The 27,534-nt window shown below is 43.1% G+C and overlaps 1 protein-coding gene and 1 pseudogene across 1 annotated transcript; one reads left to right on the top strand and one right to left on the bottom strand.

The window, feature by feature from the left end:
• Positions 1-6,907: 6,907 nt before the first annotated feature.
• On the bottom strand, positions 6,908-8,326 carry LOC116551157 (annotated as a pseudogene).
• A 15,415-nt stretch (positions 8,327-23,741) lies between these two features.
• Positions 23,742-25,537, top strand: SPZ1 (spermatogenic leucine zipper 1). Its single transcript, XM_032277248.1, has one exon. It carries the CDS (start codon positions 24,057-24,059, stop codon positions 25,206-25,208), a length of 1,152 nt encoding a protein of 383 aa, XP_032133139.1. The 5' UTR covers positions 23,742-24,056; the 3' UTR covers positions 25,209-25,537.
• The last annotated feature ends 1,997 nt before the right edge of the window (positions 25,538-27,534 follow it).

Below are 27,534 nucleotides of genomic sequence, written 5' to 3'. Positions count from 1 at the left end.
TTAACAAGAGCGAAACTCCATCTCAAAAAACAAAACAAAAGAGAGAGAGACTTGAATACTTACAACAGGAAGCAAAAGACTGAAGTGAGTTCAGTGATCTAATCAAACATTGTCAGAAATTTCCAAAAGACATAGCAAATGCTCTTGTTCACAAAGAAAATTAAATTCAAGTTTTGAGTAATGCCATTGTGCAGCTGAAATAGCTGCAGGTGCCCAGACTGAGAAATTAAAAAACAGATGATGAATGTCTCACAAAAGAAATCTTTGTTAACAATAGTTGAAAACTATATAGAGCATTTCTAATCCAAACTGAGTACTGAGTTGATAGCTTGGCAAGGGCTGGAAAACAGAGAATTTGGAACACATTCTTGCTTGTTGCATCAAGCCATAAATCTGCTAGAAAATGAATATAAAACCTTACATCGAGGCTGGGCACCGTGGCTCACGCCTGTAATCCTAACACTTTGGGAGGCCAAGGTGGGCAGATCACTTGAGGCCAGGAGTTTGAGAGCAGCCTGTCGAACACAGCAAAACCCCGTCTCTACTAAAAATACACAAAATTATTAGCTGGGCGTGGTAGCACACACCTGTAATCCCACCTATTTGGAAGGCTGAGGCATGAGAATCACTTGAACCTGGGAGGCAGAGATTGCAGTGAGCTGAGATCATGTCACTGTACTCCAGCATAGGCAATAGAGCCAGACACTGTCTCCAAAACAAAAACAACAAAAAAATCCTTACATCAGAAAGCTAATGCCTTTAATAAACTCCTCAGCCGAAAACCAGCATTCTTCCACTGAAGCTATTTTAGGAAGAATAAAAATGGGAAGGGAGGCTGGGTGCGGTGGCTCATGCTTACAATCCCAGCACTTTGAGGGGCCGAGGTGGGTGGATCACCTGAGGTCAGGAGTCCAAGACCCCATCTCTACTAAAAATACAAAAATTAGCTGGGCGTGGTGGCTCATGCCTATAATCCCAGCTACTCAGGGGGCTGAGACATGAGAATCGGAGGCTGCAGTGAGCCTAGATCGTGCCACTGCACTCTAGCCTGGGTGACAGAGTGAGACTCCGTCTCAAAAAAAAAAAAAAAAAAGAAAGATAAGACATACCAGCTACAGAGTAGGTAAAACTCTGCAAGCAGAGAATTCAAGGAATGGAGGATGAGGTACAGAAAACAAAGATCTTACCCAGGTTTTTCTTTGTGATAAGAAAGGTTGTGACAGCTAGTAGACAGCACATACCCTAGAATGAGCTCTAACTGGCAAGAAGATTAAAAAAAAAAATGACAGGGTATTTGAATAGATATTTCTCCAAAGAAGGTAGGAAAATGTCTGATAAGTATATGCAAAGACAATAAACATCACTATTCATTAGGGAAATGCTCATCAAAACCAGAATGAGGACCAGGCACAGTGGCTCACGCCTGTAATCCCAGCACTTTGGGAGGCTGAGAGGTGGATCACCTGAAGTCGGGAGTTTGAGACTAGCCTGGCCAACATGGTGAAACCCCATCTCTACTAAAAATGCAAAAAGTAGCTGGCTGTACTGATGTGTGCCTGTAATCCCAGCTACCCGGGTGGCTAAGGCAGAAAAATCACTTGAACTCGGGAGGCAGAGTTGCAGTGAGCTGAGGTTGTGGTGAGCCGAGATTGTGCCACTGCACTCCATCCTGGGCAACAGAGCAAGACTTTGTCTCCAAAAAGAAAAAACAAAAAACAAAACAAAACAAAACCACACACAAAAAAAACCAGAATGACATACCACTTTACACGCACTGGAATGGCTAACATTTAAAAAGATAATAATAAGTGTTGACAAGAATATGAAAAAATTGGAACTCTCTTACATTATTGGTGGGATTGTAAATTGGTATCAGCACTTTGGGAACGATTTGACACTTCTTCTATGTGTCAAACACAGGTACTGCATGGTCTAATAATTTTACTCCCAAGTAGAACTGAGATAAGGTAACTGGCTACAGTTGCTGGGCTAATCAAGAGTGGTAAAAATACATGTCCACACAAAAGCTTGTACATCGGTGTTCATAGCAAAACATCATTCATAATAGCCAAAAAGTGGAAACGATACAACTGTCCATCAATTGATGGATAGATCAGTTTTGAGATAGGGTCTCACTCTGTCGCCCAGGCTGGAGTGCAGTAGCATGATCGCAGATCACTGCAGCTATGACCTCCTGGGCTCAAGCAATCCTCCCACCTCAGCCTCCCAACTGGAACTACAGGCATGTGCCACCACATCCAGCTAATTGAAAAAAAAAATAAATTTTTTTTTTTTTTTTTTTTTTTTTTGTAGAGAAAACGTCTTGCTGTTTGCCCAGGATGGTCTCAAACTCCTGGGCTCAAGGTATCCTCCTGCCTTGGACTCTTAAAAGACTGGAATTACAGTCATGAACCACCATGCCCTGCTGACAAGAGAAATTTGTATTAGAAAGCAATAATTCATTGAGTGCTTACCAAATGTCAGATGTGGTGTTCAGCACTTTACAGCAACCTGTTCCAGGGTGCATATTGTTACAATTCCTGTGCAACACTTGAGGAAACTGAGGCTCTGATACTACATAACTGGCTGTGGTTGCTGGGTTAGCGCGTGGCCAAGCCCGTATTTGAATTTAGGCCGTCTGACTTCGAAGCTTGTTCTGGGCTGTGTATCTGGAATGGCCAGTAAAACACGGCTGAGGATCAGTTAATAAAGATGGAAAGTTGTCCTTTCGGTTGATTAGCAAGAAAATCTTTGGGGAATTTGGTAAAGTTCTGGGCAAGAAGGCCAATTCTAATGGTTTGAAGAGCAAGTAGGAGTGAGGAAATGGAAAGTGCTCAGCAGTTTGGCTGGAAAGTGAGGAGAGGCAGGGCCCTAGCTGGGGCATGAATGTGGTGGCAGTGCTATTGCTTTTTATTTCTTGGCGATTTCAGCACATGTAAATAGTGAAAAACTATGAGGAGGTGAAAAGGTCCAGTATGGTGTTCTGGGCCCAGAGGAAATAGGAAAGGAAAGACCAGGCTGGGAAACATGGCAAGACCCCTGTCACTACAAAAGATACAAAAATTAGCCAGGCATGATAGCATGCATCTGTGGTCCAAGCTACTTGGGAGGCTGAGGCGGGAGCACAGGAGGCGGAGGTTGCAGTGAGCCAAGTTCACACCACTGCACTCCAGCCTGATAACAGAGTGAGATCCTATCTCAAAGCAAAACAAAACAAGACGGAAAAGACCGAATGGCTTCTAGTACTGACAGTCGAGAACTGATATCTGACACCTAGAGACAAGTTACTTTCGTTCTTAACCTTACTCTTGTGTTGATTTCATTGTGTGCCCTTTTGCTTTGTTTGTTTGTTTGTTTGTTTGTTTTGTTTTGTTTTGTTTTGAGATGGAGTCTTCCTCTGTCACCCAGGCTGGAGAGCAGTGGTGCTATCTTGGCTCACTGCAACCTCCGGCTCCTAGGTTCAAGCGATTCTCCTGCCTCAGCCTCCTGAGTAGCTGGGATTACAGGGGTCCACCACTACACTGGGCTAATTTTTGTATTTTTAGTAGAGATGGGGTTTCACTGTGTTGTACAAGCTGGACTTTTTACTTTAGCAATCGAAGCTTGTCTTTAGAAATTAAGAAACAAGGCAGAATTGATGACTAAGGAACATCAGTGTAATTAGGAAGGAAGATTAATTATTTACATCATTTAAGCCCTCTGCAATTCTTTTAATGCAGTTTCATAATCATTTGTCTTATTAATTATTGTGAAAGCATGCCAATATTAGGTTTATAGCATGTCATCTTTATAATCTCTCTGTCTTCAGAGCTTCCTAAAGACTCTGAGACACTATGCAGGAGTTAGAAACTGCCTGGTTTAACTGCGCCAGCAGTGAGGGCTAAATGAAGACCACGGGAGGAACTCTATGGAAGAACCCTACTGGTTTTCAAATTTGGCTGCACATGGAAATCTACCAAGAGCTTTAAAAAGTACTGATGTCTGGGTTTCAATCTGTAGATTGTATTCAAATTTAATTATCTCAATAATGCTTTTTATAGATCATTTTTTTCCAGTCATGAGCCAGTCCAGGACTGCATATTTCATTTCGTTGTCAGGCTCATTGGTCTCCTTTAAACAGTTCCCCAGTCCTTCTTTGCTTTCATGATTTTTTTTTTTTTTTTTTTTTTTTAGATGGAGTCTCGCTCTGTTGCCAGGTTGGAGTGCAGTGGCATGATTTTGGCTCACTGCAACAACCTCCACCTCTGCCTCCTGGGTTCAAGCGATTCTCCTGACTCAGCCTTCCGAGTAGCTGGGATTACAGGCATTGCCACCATGCCCGGCTATTTTTTGTATTTTTAGTAGAGACAGAGTTTCACCATGTTAGTCAGATTGGTCTCAAACTCCTGACCTCAGGTGATCCAACCGTCTTGGCCTCCCACAGTGCTGGGATTACAGGCATGAGCCACCATGCCCGGCCATGATCTTGACTTTTTTGAATAATTCAGTTATTTTCTAGAATGTCCTTCAATTTTGTTTTCTTCTGATGTTTTCTCATGCTTAGATTTGTATTACATGTTTTGGCTATGAATATTATACAAGTGATATGTTCTCCTCAGTGCATCACATAGGAGGCACAGAAAAATTATTTGTCCCTTTACTGGTGATATTAACTTCAATCACTTGTTTAAGGTGGTGGCTGCCAGATTCCCCCACTATGAATTTACTTTTATTCCTTCCCCCTTTCCATACCCTGCTTTTTGGAAGTAAATCATTCAGCATAGTCACAGTCTAATCATATCCCTTGTATCCTTGATCTGGTTGATTTTGTTTTTGAAATTTTCATGCATGAAGTTTTCATATATCCTCTTTTTTTTAGTAGAGATGGGGTTTTACCATGTTGGCCAGGCTGGTCTCAAACTCCTGACCTCGTGATCCACTGGCCTTGGCCTCCCAAAGTGCTGGGATTACAGGGGTGAGCCACTGCGCCCGGCCTCATATATCCTTTTTGCTATAAGTTCTATGGGTTTTGGTAAATGCATAGGGTCCTATATCCATCCCTGCAGAACCATATGGGTTAGTTTAATCACCGTAAAGAACAGCCTGTGCTTTCTGTAGTTAATGTCTTCTTTCCTTTCCCTAGTCCCTAGAAACCACTGATCCATTTTCCATCCCTATAGTTGTGCCATTTCTAGGATGTCTTGTGAATGGAATTATTCAATATATAGCATTTCTAGTCTGTTTTATTCCTCCTTAGCAAAATCCACCTAAGATTCATCCATGTGGCTGGGCGTGGTGGCTGATATCTGATTTTCAGCACTTTGGGAGGTCCAGGGGGGTGGATTACCTGAGGTCAGGAGTTTCAGAGCAGCCTACCCAACATGGCAAAATCCTGTCTCAACTAAAAATACAAAAATTAGCTGGGTGTAGTGGCAGCTGCCTGTAATCCCAGCTACTCAGGAGGCTGAGGTAGGAGAATGGCTTGAATCTGGGAGGTGGAGGTTGCAGTGAACCAAGATCTTGCTACTTCGCTCCTGTCTGGGTGAAAGAGTGAAACTCCGTCTCAAAGAAAAAAAAAAAGATTCATCCATGCTATTGTGTGGATAAATAGTACTTCCCATTTTTTCTTGCTGAATAGTTCGTTTACTCATTCACTTATTGAAGGACATCTTGGTTGCTTCTGGTTTTTGGTAATTACGAATAAAGTTGTTATACGCATTCACATACAGGTTTCTATGTGGACATGTTTTCAAGTCAGGTGGGTTTGAAAACCTAGGAGGAGGACTACTAGGTCATATGGTATGTCTATGTTGAACATTAAAAACTGGGAAACTGTCTTCCAACATGGCTTTATCATTTTTGCATTCCTATTAGCAATGAAAGACAGTAACCTTGTTTCAAATCCTTGACAGCATCTGTTATTGTTAGTTTGTTTTTTTATGTTAAATTTTCTGACGTGTATGTAGTGGCATCTTATTGCTTTGTACTTTGCCTTCCTCTAAATGAAAAATGATGTTGACAGCATCCTTTCTTTTCTTTCTTTCTTTTTCTTTTCTTTTCTTCTTCTTTTTTTTTGAGATGGAGACTCACTCTGTCGCCAGGCTGGAGTGCAGTGGCGTGATCTCAGCTCACTGCAACCTCTGCCTCCCAGGTTCAAGTGATTCTCCTGCCTCAGCATCCTGACTAGCTAGAATTACAGGCATGCACCACCACACCCGGCTAATTTTTTCTATTTTTGTAGAGATGGGGTTTCACCATGTTGGCCAGATGGTCTTGATCTTCTGACCTCGTGATCCACCCGCCTCGGCCTCCCAAAGTGCTGGGATTACAGGCTCTTGCTTGTTTTTTAAGGCGTGCACTTTTATTCAGCTGGTCTCAAGTCAGTGTACAGGTAAGCCCTGGCTGCCTCCACTCACTCCCAGGGAGACCAAAAGCCTTCATACAACTCAAGTTGGGGGACAAAAAACAGGGAACCATGAAGGCTGATCATTCAAAATAGAACAAAATAAAAAAGTATTAAGACGAAGATTTAAAAAATTTTGCATTACATAATTTACACGAATGCAATGCTATCACCTCCTTTGTGTGGACTTGGGAGAGGACTGGGCCATTTGCCCTAGAGAGAAGTGAGGTGGCTTTTAAGAGGGCAAGGGACTTCCTATAACATTGCATTTCATGATATTTGGAATATGACTATTTAAAAAAAAGAAAAGAACAATGTACAGTCAAAGTCTTCCGCCACATTGTAGAACTTTGGGGAATGCTCACTCCAACCGACTGCTGTCACCTTCACCATTCCAGTTTTTAAATCCTGAGTTAAGCCCCCCACCAAAAAAAATCCAAAACAAATAAAACTATGCCAATCTCATCTTGTTTTCTGCCCAAGTTAAGTTTTGAAAGGGTGTAATGCAGCCAAGCAATAGTCGGCCTAGAAGCATTTGCCGTGGACAGTGGGGGGCTAGACTCATCATACTCCTGCTTGCTGATCTGCATCTGCTGGAAGGTAGACAGAGAGGCCAGGATGGGGCCACCCATCCACCTGGAGTATTTGCGCTCGAGAGGAGCAATGATCCTTTTTTTTTTTTTTTTTTTTTTTTTGAGATGGAGTCTTGTCCTGTTGCCCAGGCTGGAGAGCAATGGCACAATCTCAGCTCACTGCAACCTCTGCCTCCCAGGTTCAAATGATTCTCCTGCCTCAGTCTCCAGAGTGGCTGGGACTACAGGTGTCTGCCACCATGCCTGGCTAATTTTTTGTATCTTTAGTAGAGATGGGGTTTCACCATGTTGGCCAGGCTGGTCTTGAACTCCCGACCTCGTGATCTGCCCACCTCAGCCTCCCAAAGTGCTGGGATTACAGGCGTGAGCCACTGTGCCCGGCCCAGGAGCAATGATCTTGATCTTCATCATGCTGGGTGCCAGGGTGGTCATCTCCTTTTGCATCCTGTCAGTGATGCCAGGGTACATGGTGGTGCCGACAGACAGTACTGTGTTGGTGTACAGGTCTTTGTGGATGTCCACGTCACACTTCATGATGGAGTTGACGGTAATTTCGTGGAAGCCACAGGATTCCATGCCCAGGAAGGAAGGCTGAAAGAGCGCCTAGGGTCAGAGGAACTGCTCCTTGTCAATGATGATGACCTGGCTGACAAGCAGCTCATAGCTTTTCTCCAGGGAGGAGCTGGAGGCTGCCATAGCCATTTCCTGCTCAAAGTCCAGGGTGACATGGCACAGCTTCTTCTTGATATCATGCACCATTTCCTGCTTGTCTGTGGTGGTGACGCTGTGGCCACACTTGGTGAGGATCTTCATGAGGTAGTCAGTTAAGTTTCAGCCAGCCAGATCCAGATGCAGGATGGAGTGGGGGAGGGCATACCCCCTGTAGATGGGCACAGTGTCGGTAACCTCATTGCTGGAGTCCGTCACAATGTCAGTGGTATGGCCAGAGGCATACAGGGACAGCACAGCCTGGATGGACACATACATGGCTGGGGTGTTGAAGATCTCAACATGATCTGGGTCATCTTCTCGCGGTTGGCCTTGGGGTTCTGGGTGGCCTCAGTCAGCTCATTGTAGAAGGTGTGGTGCCAGATCTTCTCCATGTTGTCCCAGTTGGTGGTGATGCTGTGCATGATGGGGTACTTCAGGGTTAGGATGCCTCCATTGTTCTGGGTCTCCTCGCCCACATAGGAGTCCATCTCTGACCCATGCCCACCATCACACCCTGGTGCCTCGGGTTCCCCATGATGGAGGGGAAGACGGCCCAGGGGGCATCGTCGCCTGTAAAGCTGGCTTTGTACATGCCAGAGCTGTTGTTGATGACGAGCACGTCGATATCATCATCCATGGTGAGCTGGCGGCAGGTGAGGATGGGCGGTGGAGTGGAGAGGGTGAGGCTCTGTGCTCGAGGGGTGGACACAGTCTCGGCTTCTTCTTTTTTTTTTTTGAGATGGAGTTTCACTCTTGTTGCCCAGGCTGGAGTACAATGGTGCAATCTCAGCTCACTGCAACCTCAGCCTTCCAGGTTCAAGTGATTCTCCTGCCTCAGCCTCCCAAGTAGCTGGGATTACAGGCATGTGGCACCACGCCCGGCTAATCTTTTGTATTTAGTAGAGACTGGGCTTCATGATGTTGGTCAGGCTGGTCTTGAACTCCTGACCTCAGGTGATCCACCTGCTTCAGCCTCCCAAAGTGCTGAGATTACAGGTGTGAGCCACCACTCCTGGCCAACAGCATCTTTTCATGTGCTTATTTGTCATTCATATATCTCCTTTGGTGAAGTGTTCTGTTCAGATATTTTGTCCATTTAAAAAACTGAGTTGTTTTCCTATTGCTGCATTTGAAGAATTCCTTATATATTGAATATAAGTCCTTTATCATGTAAACCAAAAAGTATCTGGGTCAAGTCTCAATCAATTTGGAAGCTTATTTTGTCAAGGCTGAGGATTATGACTGGTGACACAGCCTCAGGAGGTCCTACGAACATGTGCCCAAGGTGGTTGGGTTACAGCTTGACTCTATACCTTTTAGGGGGACAGAAGTTACAGGCAAACATCAATCAATACATGTAAGGTGTGCATTGGTTCAGTCTGGAAAAGTGGGACATGTCTGTAATTCCAGCTACTCAGGAGGCTGAGGCAGGAGAATTGCTTGAACCTGGGAGGTAGAGGTTGCAAGAGCAAGACTCCATCTCAAAAAAGAAGAAAGAAAGAAAGAGAAGAAAGAAAGAAAGAAAGAAAGAAAGAAAGAAAGAAAGAAAGAAAGAAAGAAAGAAAGGAAGGAAGGTGGAACAACTTGAAGTGGGGACAGGGAGGGTCTCAGGTCACAGGTGGATTCAAATATTTTATGATTGGCAGATGGCTGAAAAAAATTAAGTCATTATCTAAAGAACTGGAATCAATAGAAAGGAATGTCTGGATTAAGATAGGGTTTCTGAAGACCAAGGTTCTTATGACGCAGATGAAGCCTCCAGGTAGCAGGCTTCAAAGAGCATGGATGGCACATGTTTCTTACCAAACCTAAAAAGGTGCCAGACTTGGCTAGGTGTGGTGGCTCACGGTCCCAACACTTCGGGAGGCTGAAGCAGATCACTTGAGCCCAGGAGTTTGAGATCAGCCTGGGTGACACAGTGAGATCTCATCTCTTAAAAAAAGTATTAGCTGGGTTTGGTGGCCTGTAGTCCCGCCTACTTGGGAGGCTGAGGTGGGTGGGAGGATGACTTAAGCCCAGGAAGTCGAGGCTGCAGTGAGCTGAGAATGCACAACTGCACTCCAACCTGAGTGACAGAGTGAGACCCTGTCCCCCCAAAAAAAAGGTGCTAAATTCTCAATCTCTCTTGAGTCAGGAAAAGATCTGGAAAGGGAAGAAGTTTCTCTACAGAATGTAGATTTCCCCCGTAAGAGTCAGCTTTGCAGAGCCATTTAAAAAATACGTCAAGGAGACTGGGCATGGTGGCTCACACCTATAATCCCAGCACTTTGGGAGGCCGAGGTGGGCGGATCATGAGGTTAGGAGATCGAGACCATCCTGGCCAACACGGTGAAAGCCTGTCTCTACTAAAAATACAAAAATTAGCTGGGCGTGGTGGCACAAGCCTGTAATTCCAGCTACTTGGGAGGCTGAGGCAAGAGAATCACTTGAACTAGGAAGTCGGAGGTTGCAGTGAGCCGAGATCCTACCACTGCACTCCACTCTGGTGACAGAGCAAGACTCCATCTCAAAAGCAAAAAAGGTAGGGCGTGGTGGATCACGCCTGTAATCCAAGTGCTTTGGAGGCCAAGGCAGGAGGATCGTGAGGTCAAGAGATCGAGACCATCCTGGCCAACACGGTGAAACCCAGTCTCTACTAAAAATACAAAAATTAGCTGGGCATGGCAGATATCTGCCATGGATGGCACATGTTTCTTACCACACCTTCCATATCAGCTACTCAGGAGGCAGAGGCAGGAAAATCACTTGAGCCCGGGAGGTAGAGGTTGTAGTAAGCCGAGATGGCACCACTGCACTCCAGCCTGGCAACAGAGTGAGACTCCATCTCAAAAAAAAAAAAAAAAAAATCAAGGAAATATATTTCAGGGTAAAATACTTCACTTTCAGGGCCTGCTATCTGATATGTGACGCTATAGTAAAGTCAGGATGGAATTTGGTATATTATTGCTACAAAGAGTCTGCTCTTCGTCAGTCTTAAGATCTCTGTTTTAATGTTTTTGTCTGTTTTGAGATGGAATTCTCTGTCGCCCAGGCTGGAGTGCAATAGTGTGGTCTTGGCTCACTACAACCTCCTCCTGCCTGGTTCAAGCGATTCTCCTGCCTCAGCCTCCCAAGTAGCTGGGAGACTACAGCGCATGCTACCACACCCGGCTAATTTTTGTATTTTTATAGAGAGGAGTTTTCACTATGTTGGCCAGGTTGGTCTCAAACTCCTGACCTTGTGATCTGCCTGCCTCAGCCTCCCAAAATGCTGGAATTTCAGGCGTGAGCCACTGCCTCCAGCCTAAATTTTTCTTTCATAGATTATGCTTTTGATAGTGTATCTAAAATCTCATTGCCAAATCAGGAGTCACAAATACTTTTTCCTGTGTTTTCTTTTAGAAGTGGCTTTTTGTTGTTTTGTTCTGAGATGAAGTCTCACTCTGTCACCGAGGTTGGAGTGCAGTGGCACAGTGTCGGCTCACTGCAACCTCTGCCTCCTGGGTTCAAGCAATTCTCTTGCTTCAGTATCCTAAGTAGCTGGAATTACAGGTACCCACCACCACTCCCGGCTAATTTTTGTATTTTTAGTAGAAACAGGATGTTACCAAGTTGTCCAGGCTGGTCTCGAATTCCTGACCTCAGGTGATCTGCCCGCATCAGCCTCCCAAAGTGCTGATATTACAGGCATGAGTCATTGTGCCCAGCCTTCTAGAAGTTTTACAGCTTTGTGTTTTATATTTATTCATTTTTTTTGAGACAGGGTCTCACTCTGTCACCCAGGATGGAGTGCAGTGGCACGATCTCTGCACACCACAACCTCTGCCCTCCCGGGCTCAAGCAATCTTCCCACCATAGTCTACCAAGTAGCTGGGTCTTGCCATGTTGCCCCAGGCTGGTCTCGAACTCCTAAATTCAAGCAATTCGCCTGCCTTGTTCTCCCAAAATGCTGGAATTACAGGCATGAGCCACCGTGCCGGCCTGTATTTTATATTTAAATCTACGATTTATTTAAAGTTAATTTTTGTCTAAAGTGTGACTATGTGACAAAGTTTATTATTTTTGCATATAGATGTCCAATTTGTTCATCACCATTTGTTCAAAAAGACTATATTTCTCCATTGAATTGCCTTTGTATCTTTGATGAAAATCAGTTGAGTCTATTAGTGTGGTTCTACTTCTGAGCTCTCTATTTTGTTCCACTGGTTTATGTGTCTTTTTTTTTTTCTTTTTTTGAGACGGAGTTTCCGCTTTTGTTGCCCAGGTTGGAGTGCAATGGCACGATCTCAGATCACTGCAACCTCCGCCTCCCTGGTTCAAGCAATTCTCCTGCCTCAGCCTCCCGAGTCTGGAATCACAAGCATGTGACACCACACCCGCCTAATTTTGTATTTTTAGTAGAGATGGGTTTCACCATGTTGGCCAAGCTGGTCTCAAACTCCTGACCTCAGATGATCCACCTGCCTTGGCCCCAAAGTGCTGGGATTGCAGGCATGAGCCACCGCGCCCGGCCTTGTGTATCTATCCTTTCACACTGCCTTGATCACTGTCAGTGAATATGAGTCTTCCTACTTCATTCTCCTTTTCCAAGATTGTTTTGATTATTCTAGATCCCTTGAATATCCATATGAATTTTAGGATCAGCTTGCCAATTTCTATCCCCCACATCCCCCAACTTGCTTGCTTTTCTTTTTTTTTTTTTTTTTTTTGTGAGATGGAGTCTTGCTCTGTCACCAGGCTGGAGTGCAGTGGCGTGATCTTGGCTTACTGTAACCTCTGCCTCTCAGGTTCAAGAGATTCTCCTGCCTCAGCCTCCGAAGTAGCTGGGACTACAGGAATGCGCCACCACACCCAGCTAATTTTTGTATTTTTAGTAGAGACGGGGTTTTCACAATGTTGGCCAGGATGGTCTCGATCTCCTGACCTCGTGATCCACCCACCTTGGCCTCCCAAAGTGCTGGGATTATAGGCGTGAGCCACGGCGCCCGGCCACTTGCTTGCTTTTCATTAGTCTTAACCTTTAAGCTTTTACTTAAGTGTAATCAACCAAGTGAGGGTGGTAGGAGATATATCCCAACACTTCTCATGTAGACTCAAAGTTTAGGTTCTTCTTTGGAATAAAACAGGCTCTTCACCGTTTACAAGGTTATTTCTGATCTGTGAAACTTCTCTGTCCATATTTTTCCTCTGTTTTTCTCTATTCAGTCTTGGCTGCCACAATAAGAAAGAAAGTGCAAAGACACTTTTTTCTTGCATCTGCAGTGAGAACCTTAGCAGCACACAGTAATTGCAACAGGTCTGTCAAATAGATGTATAGCTTGTCAATTTTGGCAAAAGGTAGCTGGCATTTTGAAAGGGATTATGTTGCAGCTGTAGATCAATTCAGGAAATATTACTAACTTAACAATATTAAGTCTCCAAACCCATGAACATGAGATATTTTTCCATTTGTTTAAAGCTTTAATATCTTTCAACTGTTTTAGAGTTTTCAGAAATATGGCACTTCTTTTGTTACATTTATTTCTATGTAGAGTTGATTCTCATCATATGCAGTAGTCACTCTCTATGAAGCCACTCCAAACGTTGAACGAGTGATTACTGTAGCTTTTGGAGTAATGTAGTGTTAGGTTCTTGTGAGCCTCTGGTCTCGACATTTTCGACAGTTGAAATGTCACTTGTGTTACATAGGTTTGTTTGCCAGTATCCTTGTAAAACAAGCCAGTCCCATCCGTGTGGAAGCCTGCTCTTCCTCATAATCCTTTCATTCTTTTTGTTTCCTTCTTTTTTTTGAGACAGCATCTCACTCTGTTGCCCAGGCAGGATTGCAGTGGTACAATCTTGGCTCACTGCAACCTCCACCTCCCCAGTTCAAGTGATTCTTGTGCTTCAGCCTCCAAAGTAGCTGGGATTACAGGTGCCCACCACTGCGCCTAGCTACTTTTTGTATTTTTAGTAGAGATGGGGGTTTACCATGTTGGCCAGGCTGGTCTCAAACTCCTGACCTCAGGTGATCCTCCCTCCTCACCTCCCAAAGTGCTAGGATTACAGGCTCGAGCCACAGTGCTCTGCTTCATAATCCTTTTTCTGTATAACACTTAGAAGGTATTTTAAAAATTCTTCTGTAGCCTCGTGTCTGCAGAACCTGCCTCTCCAGCAACTTTAATAAGGCAGGAGACTTGGACTCTGACCCCAGCTCTCATAACTAGCTGTAACATTGGGCAAGCCTCTTAGAATCTACACTCCCAAATTCTGAGAAAAAACAAAGACTTTGGATGAGAATATCTCTAAGGTTCCACTTATTTTATTGTTAGTTATTATGCCACCAAAAAAAGGAGAAACATTTGTGTAGTAATTTTTAAGGCTCATAGCACCACCTGGTGGTTACAGAAAAGAGGATATGCTGAGGAAAGGAGGTTGTGTATTTTTTGATTTTTGAATAAAAATTTCAATGTTCAGACAATTTCCCCTCTAAATTGGCTACCTATAAGTGCACTACCACATCTAAAAGCATCACAAAATTATGCTTAAAATCATACCCTGCATAGAATTCCTTGTGAATGTAAAGACTCTAACCCTTAATTAGTTGATTAGTTATCACCAATCAGCAGCTATTATTCTCTTTTTTTTTTTTTTTTTTGAGAGAGATAACGTCTTACTATGTTGTTCAGGTTAGTCTCTAACTCCTGTACCCAAGAGATCCTCCCACCTCGGCCTCCCAAAGTGCTAGGATTACAGATGTGAGCCACCATGCCTAGCCAGCTATAATTCTTTGATTTTAAAGAAACCTATTAAACAACTATATAAAACAAAAATATTTTGTATTATACCAAAACATTTCCATATTAAAATTTTTCATATGAGAAATGACTGTCAGAGGCAAAACCAACAGATGCCTACCACATGGTGCCTAAAACATAACAATAGCAGTTTATCTCCATTTGTGTTTGTCTAATCCTGATCATTATTAGATCAAGGTGATGCCATTTTGGCAAAAATGCCACAAGAGTGGTAAGTTTTTCTTAGTGTATTGTTTGAAGCAGCATCGTTGTCTGGAGTTAACACCTGAGGTTTGTCATCTTGCGCCACGAAAATTAAGGACAGGGACACATGTGGGTGGGCTAAGGACTGGAAAGCTTACAGAAGAATGGAGAGGGAGAACAGCTCCTTGAAAGACAGAGGCTCGAAAAAAGAGAAAATCAGCCAAATGCAGCAGAGCTTATAAACAGGCTTGAGGAGGCGGTGTCTGATTGACCCGGGCTCACAGATTGGTTTGACCAGGTGTGACGTTTACAGAGCAGCGGGGGGAGGGGGGAAGCTGGTCGTCCCACCCCAATCTTATTATGCAAATGAGCTTTCCGCTGGGCTGGCGCCTCTTGTCCGCGGCTTACGACACCCTCGGCTGGCAGCAGGAGAAGACGGAGCCGCCATTTTGAACATGCCTAGTCCCAGGTAGTCTATTCCTGTGGGCACAACTGCTGGCATTCACCCGTGCAAGCTTCCAGCTTGCTTGTTTACGTCTGCAGCTCGATTTTACAGGGGGCTCTTTGTTAGAAAAGAAAATGACTTGGGGGCTATTTTTCATTAAAAGGGAAACCTGCTGGGCGCGGGGGCTCACGCCTGAAATCCCAGCACTTTGGGAGGACGATGCAGGCAGATTACGATGTCAGGAGTTTGAAACCAGCCTGGCCAACATAGTGAAAGCCCCTCTCTACTGAAAATACAGAAACTAGCCAGGCATGGTAGTGCAGGCCTGTAGTCCCAGCTACTCGGGGGGCTGAGGCAGGAGAATCGCTTGAACCTGGGAGGCGTAGGTTGTGGTAAGCCGAGATTGCACCACTCCAGCCTGGGCCACAGAGTGAGACTCCCTCAAGGAAAAAAAAAGGGAAATCTGACCCCGAATTTCTGTATCTTACCTGCCTAAGTAATTACTTAACCCCTGTATCAATACAAATGGGTACCTGATGTCAATATGTCGTATTTCTGGTTATGTTAGCTTTGATCACTTCATTAAGACAGCTGTCTACTGGGTTTATCAACTATGAAGTTACTATCTTTTCGTTTGTAATTAACAAACATCTTGTTAATTACTTTGAGACTTAAGGGAGATACTTTGAGACTATGCAGATATTCTGTTTCTCTCTCCTAATTTTAGCACCCCTAGGTAGATCTTGCCTGCAATAATTATTACAGTGGTGTTCTAAGGAGGGTTTCTGTTTCCCTTATTCTTTTCCTATGAATTGGAATTATTTGATAAAGAAGTAGTGTCTATTTTCCTGTATTTACTTACTTGTTTATTCATTCAACAACCTATGGTTTCATAGCTTATAATCCAATACAATCATTTATTTCATTGCTCAAATATGTTTGAATAATTTTGATATAGTGAAAGTTTTGGGTTTAATGAAAAATATTTGAGCTGGGCTTGGTGGCATTTGCTTGTAATCCCAGTGACTCAGGAGGCTGAGGCAGAAGAATGGCTTGAGCCTGTTGGGACAACTAAGTTCTTCTTCAAAGACTCAGCTTTAAAAGTCAATCCTACCCCTTCCTTTGTTTTCCTCTGTTCACGAAAATGCACAAAAAGTTCACAAAACTCGTGTTTACGCTATTTAGAAAAAGTTTAAAGTCTTAGCCAATCTAGAGCAGTTTAGATTGTGTGGTCCAACTCCAGCCAGTGGGGGAAGGACACAGAAACAGGAACTGTGTTAGGGATAAAAACTCCTCTCTTCCTTTGTTAGGTGTGCTCTTGTGACTGCTGCAGGCGCAGGCAGCACCCTTCTGCAGAAGTGAACTTCGCCTTGCTGAGAAACTTTTCTTCCAAGTGCTGGTCTTTCTCTGTGGCACTGAGAACTTATTTCCAACAAGCGTTAGAGTTTGAGCCTGCAGTGAGCTGTGATCACACCACTGCACTCCAGATCCTGACTCCAAAATATATGTATACATATATGTAAATTTTATGTAATTGTTTAATAGGTTTTCTTAAAGCCAAAGAATAGGCAGGTGCGGTGGCTTGTGCCTGTAATCCCAGCACTTTGGGAGGCCAAGGGGGGCAGATCATGAGGTCAGGAGATTGAGACCAACCTGGCTAACATGGTGAAACCCCGTCTCTACTAAAAATACAAAACAATAGCCAGGCATGGTGGCACACACCTGTAGTCCCAGCTACTCAGGAGGCTGAGGCAGCAGAATCATTTGAACCCAGAAGGTGGAGGCTACAGTGAGCCGAGATCTCGCCACTGCACTCCAGCATGGGCAACAAAAAGAAACTATTTCAAAACAAAACAAAGAAAACCAAAGAGTAATATCTGATTGGTGGTGACCATTCAAGAGTTAGAGTCTTGATGTTTATGAGGATTTTATGTAAGGTATGATTTTTTTTTTTTTTGAGATGGAGTTTCACTCTTGTTACGCAGGCTGGAGTGCAATGGTGTGATCTCAACTCACTGCAACCTCCCAGGTTCAAGTGATTCTCCTGCTTCAGCCTCCCAAGTAGCTGGGATTATAGGAATGTACCACCACGCCTGGCTCATTTTGTATATTTAATAGAGACGGGGTTTCTCCATGTTGGTCAGGCTGGTCTTGAACTCCCAACCTCAGGTGATCCACCTGCCTCAGCCTCCCAAAGTGCCGGGATTACAGGCGTGAGCCACTGCACCTGGACATCAAGGTGTGATTTTAATCATCGTTATTTGTATGATGCTTATAGATGCAGTAGTGCCTTTGTAGGTAGCCATTCTAAAGGGAAGATTGTCTGAAAATTGAATTCTACAAAATAACTGATAAATACTTTTCAGAAGTGTCATGAAAAATAGGGAAAGGTTGAGACCTGTCACAGAGGAAACTAGACATGACTAAATGCAGTGTGGGATCCTGGAACAGAAAAAGAACATTAGAGAGAAAACTGGTGAAACCTAGTAAAATCTGTAGTTTAGTTAGTAGCATCGTGCTGAAGTTACTTTTGATAATTGTACTATAATTACATAAGAAGTTAAACTTTGGGGATACTGGGTGAAGGATACATGCAAATACTGTACTATTTTTCTAAATCTAATTTTTTTTTTCCAAAATAAAAGGTTAAAAAATGATTCCCACATAAAAAGGATTTTTATCTCTGAGTTAATAATATAAGTGATTATTATCAAGGCTAATTATTAGTTGCACAAATTTTATTTATTTATTTATTTATTTTTTGAGACAGAGTCTCATCACCCAGGCTGGAGTGCAGTGGTATGATATTGGCTCACTGCAACCTCCACCCCCCGGGTTCAAGCAATTCTCCTGCCTCAGCCTCCTGAGTAGCTGGGATTACAGGCACATGCCACCACACCTGGTTCATTTTTTTTGTAGTTTTAGTAGAGACAGGATTTCACCATGTTGGTCAGGCTGGTCTTGAACTCCTGACCCAGTAGTGATCTACTGCCTTGGCCTCCCAAAGTGCTGGGATTACAGGCATGAGCTTCCACGCCCAGCCTGCAGAAGTCTTATGGGAGAGATATCAGAATCTCCAAGAGGTACAGAGTATCTTTAATTTGGACAGAAAGCAGAGGTTTGTGCTATTATTCTGTTTTAGGCACAATGTCGTAGGCATTTATTGGTTTTTTCAGACAGACACTCATTCTCTTATTTTCTTTTCTTTCTTTCTTTCTTTCTTTCTTTTTTTTTTTTTTTTTGAGACAGAGTCTTGTTCTGTTGCCCAGGCTGGAGTGCAGTGGCGTGATCTTGGCTCACTGCAATCTCTGCCTCCCAGGTTCAAACGATTCTCCTGCCTTAGTCTCCCTAGTATCTTGGATTACAGGTGCCTACCATCATGCTCGGCTAATTTTTGTATTTTTAGTAGACATAGGGTTTCCCTGAGTTGACCAGGGTGGTTACGAACTCCTGACCTCAGTTGATCTGTCTGCCTTGGCTTCCCAAAGTGCTGGGATTACAGGTGTGAGCCACCATGCCCGACTACATTCCCCTCTTTTCTGATAACTGCCCCTCATCATGCCACTCTGTCCCTGGTCCAGTCCATGGGCTGACCCACCTCAAAACTCCATGAGCACAGAGCCACCTGGACCAATCAATGCCAGCCTTGGCATTTTTGTTAGAACTGTAAGGAAAGATAAATTTTTTTCCTCCAGGATTGTTCAGTTTGTGGGACATAAACCTGGAGCTACCTGATACCACCATGTAGCGAAAGAATCCTAAGAATGACGGCATAAAGAGAGACAACTCAGAAACAGTGAGGTCCAGCCCTAATTAACTTCAGCCCCTGAACCTAGGCATGTCGGAAACCATAGGTTTCTTGGTTAACTTAACCATGTTAAGTTACATGAGTCATTGACACTCTCAACATTCCACCCTTTCTGCCTCAGTTTATTTGGCTTAAGCCAGTTTAAGTTTAGTCTCTGTCTATTGGTACCAAAAGAATCATGAATGAAACGTTCTATATTTAATTTTTTTTAATTAGTTTATTTTTGAGACAGGGTCTCACTCCTGTTGCTGAGGCTGCAGTGTAATGGTGCGATCTCGGCTCACTGCAGACTCTACTTCCTGGGTTCAAGTGATCCTCCCACATCAGCCTCCCGAGTAGCTGGGACTACAGGCACACACCACTATACCCAGCTAATTTTTTGTATTTTTGGTAGAGAAGGAGTTTCACCATGTTGTCCAGCCTGGTCTCAAATTTCTGAGCTCAAGAAGTGCTGGAATTACAGGTGTGAGCCACTGCACCCAGCCTACATTCAATATTTTGATATTCATTTTGAAATTCAAATGCGTTGAAGGAGAACATTGATTTTATATTTTTGTAAAGGCAATCTTATTTTAAAGAGAGAGAAATTTGGGCCAGGCACAGCAACTCATGCCTACAATCCCAACACTGAGCAGCTGAGGCAGGAGGACTAGTTGAGCCCAGGAGTTTGAGACCAGTCAGGGCAACATAGTGAGGTTCCTGTCTCTACAAACAAACCAAAAAAACTAGCTAGGTGTAGTGGTGCGTGCCTGTAGTCCCAGCTACTCAGGAGGCTGAGGCAGGAGGATTGCTTGAGCCTCAGAGTTTGAGGCTGTATTGAGCTGTGATTGTCCCCCTGCACTCCAGCCTGGGCTACAGAGAAAGACTCTGTCCTCCACCCCAGAAACAGAAAATGAAAGAAAAATCTGACACAAGTTGTTGTCTTAACAATTTTAGGAACAGCTTTTTGCAGTTTTTTTCTTTTCTTTCTTTTTTTTTCGACAGGGTCTCATTCTCCTGCCCAGTCTGGAGTGCAGTGGCACACTTATGGCTTACTGCAGCCTCAACCTCATGGGCTCAAGTCATCCTCCCACCTCAGCCTCCCAGGTAGCTGGGACTATAGATGTGTGCCATCACACCTGGCTAATTTTTTATTTTTAGTAGAGACAGGGGTTTCACCATGTTGCCCAGGCTAGTCTTGAACTCCTGGGCTTAAGTGATCCTTCCACCTTGGCTTCCCAAAGTGCTGGGATTATAGGCATGAGCCACCATGCCCAGCCAACTTTTTTTAAGTCATTAAGCTATGTGAAAATTAGTGGATAGAAATTGTCAAACAGTCCAAATGTGTTTAACCTCCAGGTTATCCACTGGAGAATATGGGTCAATAGAGACAAGAGGACCATTCTTGTTTCTCAACATCTGTATACCTTTCAGTGCGTAATGTATAAACAAATTCCAATAAAATTAACAACTGTTAATTGGAATTCATTCTAGTTGTAGGGGAAATATTTAAGTCCTTTATAGATTTTGTTTGTTTTTGTTTTTTGTTTTTTATTTTTTGAGATTGAGTTTTGCTCTTATTGCCCACACTGGAGTGCATTGGCGCAGTCTCAGCTCACTGCAACCTTTGCCTCCTGGGTTCAAGTGATTCTCCTGCCTCAGCCTCCTGAGTAGCTGGGATTACAGATGCATGCCACCATGCCCGACTAATTTTTTTTTTTTTTTTTTTAGTGGAGACAGGGTTTTACCCTGTTGGCCAGGCTGGCCTTGAACTCCTGATCTCAGATGATCCACCCACCTCAGCCTCCCAAAGTGTTAGGATTATAGATGTGAGCCACTGCACCCAGCTCTTTTCAGATTAAAGAAAAAAAAATTATCTTCCTAACTTCACCAAGCTACCTTCAAACCACTTTTTATTTAAAAAAATCAAGACAAGGGTAATATTAGATTTATGTTTGACGCATACAAAAGCTGCAAGCACAAGAAGTGTCCAGGGAACATACATGAACACTGATAATCTATTAGGTCAAAAAGAAAATATCAGTTTCAAAAGTTAGATATTACAGACATTTTCTGAGTACGATATGACAAAGCTAGAAATTAACGAATCAGAAAAAATTCCCCTTGTCCTGAAGATTAAGAAATTGTCTTAAATGATGCTTGAGTCAAAGGGGGAAATAAGGAGCAATGTTGAACCTTCTAAGATGGAATTAAAGCATAAGGACAATTGCTAGCATCTGTGCTGTCACTGTGTAAATTAGAAAAGGTGTTCCTTTTTCAAGTAAAAACAAAGGCCAACCCTGCTGTCTCTGTGAGTAGTCAGTGATGATGGCCCAGAGCCCAGCTGGCTGAAAGACGAGCATGAGGCTCTGGGGAATTAGAGCCAAAGTGAGTTGGTAACTGGAGAAGAAAGCAAGCACATGAATTTCTCTTTTCTAGGGGGAAAAAAAAAAACAACTGAGTATGAGTTTTCCCCTAAGATTGGAAGGAACTTTCTATTAAAGTGCTTGCTAGCAAGATTTTGAAGGCCAGGAAAAAGTCATACACAAGAAATTCTTTGATTGTGTTCTATAGTCTCAAGACCTGACTCCTAAGAACGAAAAGACAATAAAGCAGTTTATTAAAATAAAAGAAGTTTAATAAACTTGTTACTCTTCTGTAACCCACTATAGAATTTACCTGTTTTAAATGCTTTTTAGTTTTTAATTTTTTGAGGCAGTGTCTTGCTCTGTGACCTCAGCTCACTGCAGCCTCTGCCTCCTGGGTTCAAGCAATTCTTGTGCCTCAGGCTCCTGAGTAGCTGGGATTGCAGGCATGTGCTGCCACACCCAGCTAATTTTTGCATTTTTAGTAGAGATGGAGTTTTGTCATATTGCCCAGGCTGGTCCCAAACTCCTGGCCTCAAGTGATCCAGGCCAAAGTGCTGGGATTACAGGTGTGAGCCACTGTACCTGGCCAACTTTTAAATTTTTTGAGATAGGGTCTTGCTGTGTTGCCCAAGCTGGAGTGCACTAAGCAGCAGTCATGGCTCACTGCAGCCTCAACCCCCCAGGCTCAAGCGATCCTCTTTTCTCAGCCTCCCAAGTAGCCAGGACCACAGGCACACATCCCCACACCCTGCTAATAAGTTACTCTGAAAAATAATGGTTAAGGTTTTCTATCACCTGATGTAAGTGATTCTTGAGTAAGGCTGCCAAGCATGTCTTGAAGAATGCCTATATTCAAAGTCAAGAAAAGCCCCAGTTTGTAATTGTGTTACTATTATAAATAACCATTCAGATAGTCCCTTCTTGCAGCAGTAGAATATTTTTGTTTTTATTTTATTATTTTAATTTTTTATTGCATTTTAGATTTTGGGGTACATATGAAGAACATGCAAGATTGTTGCATAGGTACACACATGGCAGTGTGATTTGCTGCCTTCCTCCCCATCACCTATATCTGGCATTTCTCCCCATGCTATCTCTCCCCAACTCCCCAACCCCTGCTGTCCCTCCCTGTGTCCATGTGTTCTCATTGTTCAACACTCGCCTATGAGTGAGAACATGCAGTGTTTGATTTTCTGTTCTTGTGTCAGCTTGCTGAGAATGATGGTTTCCAGGTTCATCCATGTCCCTACAAAGGACATAAACTGATTGTTTTTGATGGCTGCATAATATTCCATGGTGTATATGTGCCACATTTTCCCTGTCCAGTCTATCATCGATGGGCATTAGGGTTGGTTCCAGGTCATTGCTTTTGTAAACTGGGCTGCAGTGAACATTCGTGTGCACGTGTCCTTATAGCAGAATGATTTATAATCCTTTGGATATATACCCAGTAATGGGATTGCTGGTGCAAATGGAATTTCTATTTCTAGGTCCTTGAGGAATCGCCACACTGTCTTCCACAATGGTTGAACTAATTTACACTCCCACCAACAGTGTAAAAGTGTTCCTATTTCTCCACATCCTCTCCAGCATCTGCTGTCTCCAGATTTTTTAATGATCGCCATTCTAACTGACATGAGATGGTATCTCAGTGTAGTTTTGATTTGCATTTTTCTAATGACCAGTGATGAGCATTTTTTCATATGTTGGTTGACTTCATGTATGTCTTCTTTTGTAAAGTGTCTGCTCATATCCTTTGCCCACTTTTGAATGGGCTTGTTTGTTTTTTTCTTGTGAATCTGTTTTAGTTCTTTGTAAATTCTGGATATCAGCCCTTTGTCAGATGGGTAGATTGAAAAAATTTTTTCCCATTCTGTTGGTTGCCGATTCACTCTAATGACTGTTTCTTTTGCTGTGCAGAAGCTGTGGAGTTTGATTAGGTCCCATTTGTCTATTTTGGCTTTTGTTGCCAATGCTTTTGGTGTTTTGGTCATGAAGTCCTTGCCTATGCCTATGTCCTGAATGGTTTTGCCTAGATTTTCTTCTAGGGTTTTTATGGTGTTAGGTCTTATGTTTAAGTCTTTAATCCATCTGGACTCCTGGCTTTACTTTCCTAAAATCACAAAAGGTGTAGCACTCCGAGGTTTCGTTTTGTATGGATAACTTTCTTTTACAGTCACAACTCTCTTAGAATGGGAGCAATAAAGCCTCTAGGTGCCATGAAAGGATGGGGACCTCACCAGAGAGGACTGGCCTCAGCCATGCCCTTAAGGGGTCAAAACATGCTATGGTTGGGGTCAGGATTGTGGGGGAATAGGGGTGAGGTAGGGAAGTAACTGAGTGCACTTAGACTGAGATGAATAACAACCTAGAAATTAAGGAGGGGAAGAGCTGTTGTAGAGCTCTTTCTGGCATGAGGAGTAGGGGTAGCCCAAGGTTGCTTTTGATGCATGAGTCACTGAGCAGGAATTGGAGAGGCTTCCATTGTGACACAAAGGAGACAGATGCTGGGGATAGGCCACAATGGTGCAGTGACATAATAAAGACGTGGTTGCTAGGGCCAGAGAATAAAAGCCAGGTGCCTAGGGGAAGAGAGATGGAGCCCTAGCTCCAGTCCCCTTTCCCACCCTTTCTCCCCCAAAGGCTGTCTGAGATGCCACCTTCCACCTAAACAGCATCTCCCCAGTTTTAATCCTTAACTTTGGTCTCTGACTTCTGCTTGATTCCACAATCTCCACCCACATTTGCACGAAAGACCATCACTTGTTCTTCCTGGAGTCTCTAAGGTTTTCTGCTTTCCTTCTGTCCTGATGGCCAGCTCTGCTAAGTCAGCTGAGATGCCCACCCTCTCCGAAACTCTTAACCCTACTCCTGATCCTCATCAAGAATCTCTGGACCCTAAGATTACCATTGCCTTATTCGAAATTGGGTCACTTTCCCCTTCCTTCTGGGGCTCTCTCCCTTCTCTAAAGAATGGCAGCCATCAAGTCACAGAACAACAGACTGCACAGAAGTTTAACAATCTCTTAAAAGAAATTAAAGACATTCTTAAAAATGTGGCAGGTTTTGAAGAGAAGATCACAGAAGCAAAAGAACTTTTTGAGGAAACCAGTATTTCTGAGGATGTGTCAGCCCACAAAGAAAACATCAGAGGACTTGACAAAATCAATGAAATGTTATCAACAAATCTGCCTGTTAGTTTAGACCCAGAAAAAGAAGAGAATGAAAAGAAACAGGAGATGATATTGGAAAACCAGAACTTTGAAAACACAGTACAAGTTTTTGCAAGAGATTTGGTAAATCATTTAGAAGAAAAAAAAGTTCTTAATGAAACTCAACAAAGTCAGGAAAAAGCAAAAAGCAGACTCCTTAGTGTTCAAGAAGAAACTATGAAAATTAGGAACAACATGGAGCAGTTACTACAGGAAGCAGAACACTGGAGTAAACAACACACTGAGCTCAGCAAACTGATAAAATCGTATCATAAATCTCAGAAAGACGTAAGTGAAACTCTCGGAAATAATGGAGTCGATTTCCAAACCCCAATAAATAATCAAGCGTCAGCTAAGCATGAGCTGGAGGAACAGGTGAAGAAACTGAGCCATGACACCCATTCATTGCAGTTGGTGGCAGCTTTGCTAGAGAATGAATGCCAAATCTTACAGCAGAGAATAGAGATTCTCAAGGAACTCCATCATCAGAACCAGGGAACTCTGCAAGAGAAGCCAATTCAGATAAACTATAAACAGGACAAGAAAAATCAGAAGCCATCAGAAGCAGAGAAAGTAGAAATGTATAAGCAGAGCAAGCAAGAAATGAGGGGTACATTTCAGAAAAAGGGGAGATCCTGTAGAAGCCTGGATGTTTGTCTTAATAAGAAAGCTTGCAATAACCAGTTCAATATTCACATTGCAAAAAAAGCTCTTATGAGAAAAAAGAGGTCAGTTAGCAGCGTAAGATAGAAAATATCAAAAGCAGATGAAAAGGTGAATCTTTAAAAAATACATCTGATACATCCAGCTTCAGGCATGATCAATCATCAAACCATGGGCAGATCTGCTGGTTCAACCAAAAAAAGAGCCACAGAATAAGAAGATGAACACTTATATTGCTCATTACCTCAGCAGTTATGTAAGTCTGGTCTTCAGTGACCGTTGTGTCTACATCAAGCTCACCTTTTTACCTCTATAATCTGCTTGGTTTTTTTTTAATTACTAGATAGACAGCCTAGAGTGAGAAGTTAAAGATCCAATTAAGTAAAGACCTAAACTAAGTAAAGACCGAAAGACAATGGAAAGTATTTTTTTTCTTTATTTAATCATCGTATAGAGACGGGGAGTCCTGGGGAAAAAACAGTTTGTATTTTTGGCCAGGTACAGTGGCATTTTGGGAGGCCAAGGTGGGAGGATCATTTGAGGCCAGGAGTTTGAGACAAGCCTGGGCAACACATCAAAAATTAAGTGAAAAAAAGATATATAGTTCTTTAGTTGTGACCTTTTAAAGCTCCCTTTCTAAATATATGTTTCCTTTTCCTATTATACAAGTAGGGGATGTGGGGGGATTTTTAAAATGCTGATAATCCACCCCTAACAAATTGCTTTTCTCTTACAAATCTGTACTGACTCTACTTTTCCTAATGTGCCCTCCTTGCTCCTCTTTTAGTGAACTGTGGACATACTGGGCAGCAGAGGCCCTTGGGAAGGACCCCCTCAACTTGTTTAGAAGAATAGAGACATATCTATATATATATATTTTTATTTTATTTTATTTTATTTTATTTTATTTAGTTATTGTTCTTATTGTTTGAGATGGAGTCTCACCTGATTGCCTAGGCTGGAGTGCAATGGCATGATCTCAGCTCACTGCAACCTCTGCCTCCCAGGTTTAAGCGATTCTCTTGCCTCAGCCTCCTGAGTTGCAGGATTACAGGCGCTCACCACATTCCTGGCTAATTTTTTGTATTTTTTAGTAGAGATAGGATTTCACCATGTTGGCCACGCTGACCTCAAACTCCTGACCTCAGGTGATCCACCTGCCTTGGTCTCCCAAACTGCTGGGGTTACAGGCGTGAACCACCGTGCCTGGCCTAGATTTTATTTTTGCTGGAAAAGTTTCTCCCATTCCTCCAGGTATAGTCAGTAGTGTTACCCAGGGGGAAAAAAGCAATATCTTCTGTTAAGGGAGCTGGACTTCTGGTTCTAGAAAAGATGGAGCAGATGAATTTTCCCTTATTCTTCTCTTTAAGTAAGCTAAAAACCCTGGACATTATGGATAAAGCAAACATAAGAAGATTCTGAAAGGTGGAGAGAAGGAGGTGGAATGGCCAGGGATGCTGAAACTTAAGGAACAACATGGTGTTTGGCTCTCTGGGTTTTCTTTTTGCCCCTTATATATTCTGAACTAGGTGCTGGAGGAGCCCACAACCCAAAAATGTCAATGCATGTAGACAAAAAATTCCCCCATTTTTTTCCCTGCTTTCTTTTGCCAACAGATGAGGAAAGGAACAGTCTGGCAAGACAGAAATCTTTTGACAAAACTGTCCTAATCCAGCCAAATTGCATAGAAACACATTTCTGCCCCATCAGTCAGCAAATACTGAGTCAAGAGCCTAGATATTCATCCTTGCCTGGCAGTCATGAGGCACCCCTCCTCTACTCTAGGATGGTGCAGAGGAGGTAAGTGTAGGAATCCTAAAGCTCTGCCCTCCACTTGATGGTAACAGTGCCCTTCCCTGGCCTCCTCCAGCCCCTCCAGTAGAGTGGAATGTCAGTGGAGGCCATATGAATAGACTAGATTTTTACCCCTTTTCTCTGCTGGCAGCATCAGCAGGGCCCTACTGAAAAAGAAGACTTAGGCCGGGCGCGGTCGCTCATACCTATAATCCCAGCACTTTGGGAGATTGAGGCTGGCAGATCACAAGGTCAGGAGATTGAGACCATCTTGGTTAACATGGTGAAACCCTGTCTCTACTACAAATACAAAAAAATTAGCCAGGCATGGTGGCACACGCTTGTAGTCCCAGCTACTCAGGAGGCTGAGACAGGAGAATTGCATGAACCTGGAGGTAGAGGTTGCAGTGAGCTGAGATCACGCCGTTGCACTCCAGCCTGAGCAACAGAGTGAGACTCCGTCTCTAAATAAATAAATAAATAAAAGAAGACTTAATAAGATCCAGGGTCTCCTAACAATGCCCAAAATGTCCAGGATACAATAGAAAAATCACTCATTAAATTAAGAACCAAAAGAAGTCTCAACTTGAATGAGAAAAGACAATAGATACTGACAGTG

Source organism: Sapajus apella, unplaced genomic scaffold, assembly GCF_009761245.1.
Source record: "Sapajus apella isolate SASKATOON/1434 unplaced genomic scaffold, GSC_monkey_1.0 scaffold1, whole genome shotgun sequence".
Lineage (NCBI taxonomy): Eukaryota > Metazoa > Chordata > Mammalia > Primates > Cebidae > Sapajus > Sapajus apella.
This window is presented reverse-complemented; position numbering and strand designations above follow the sequence as displayed.

Excerpts from the sequence above, each read along its gene's own strand:
- SPZ1 (XM_032277248.1), top strand. The coding sequence starts at position 24,057 with ATGGCCAGCTCTGCTAAGTCAGCTGAGATGCCCACCCTCTCCGAAACT.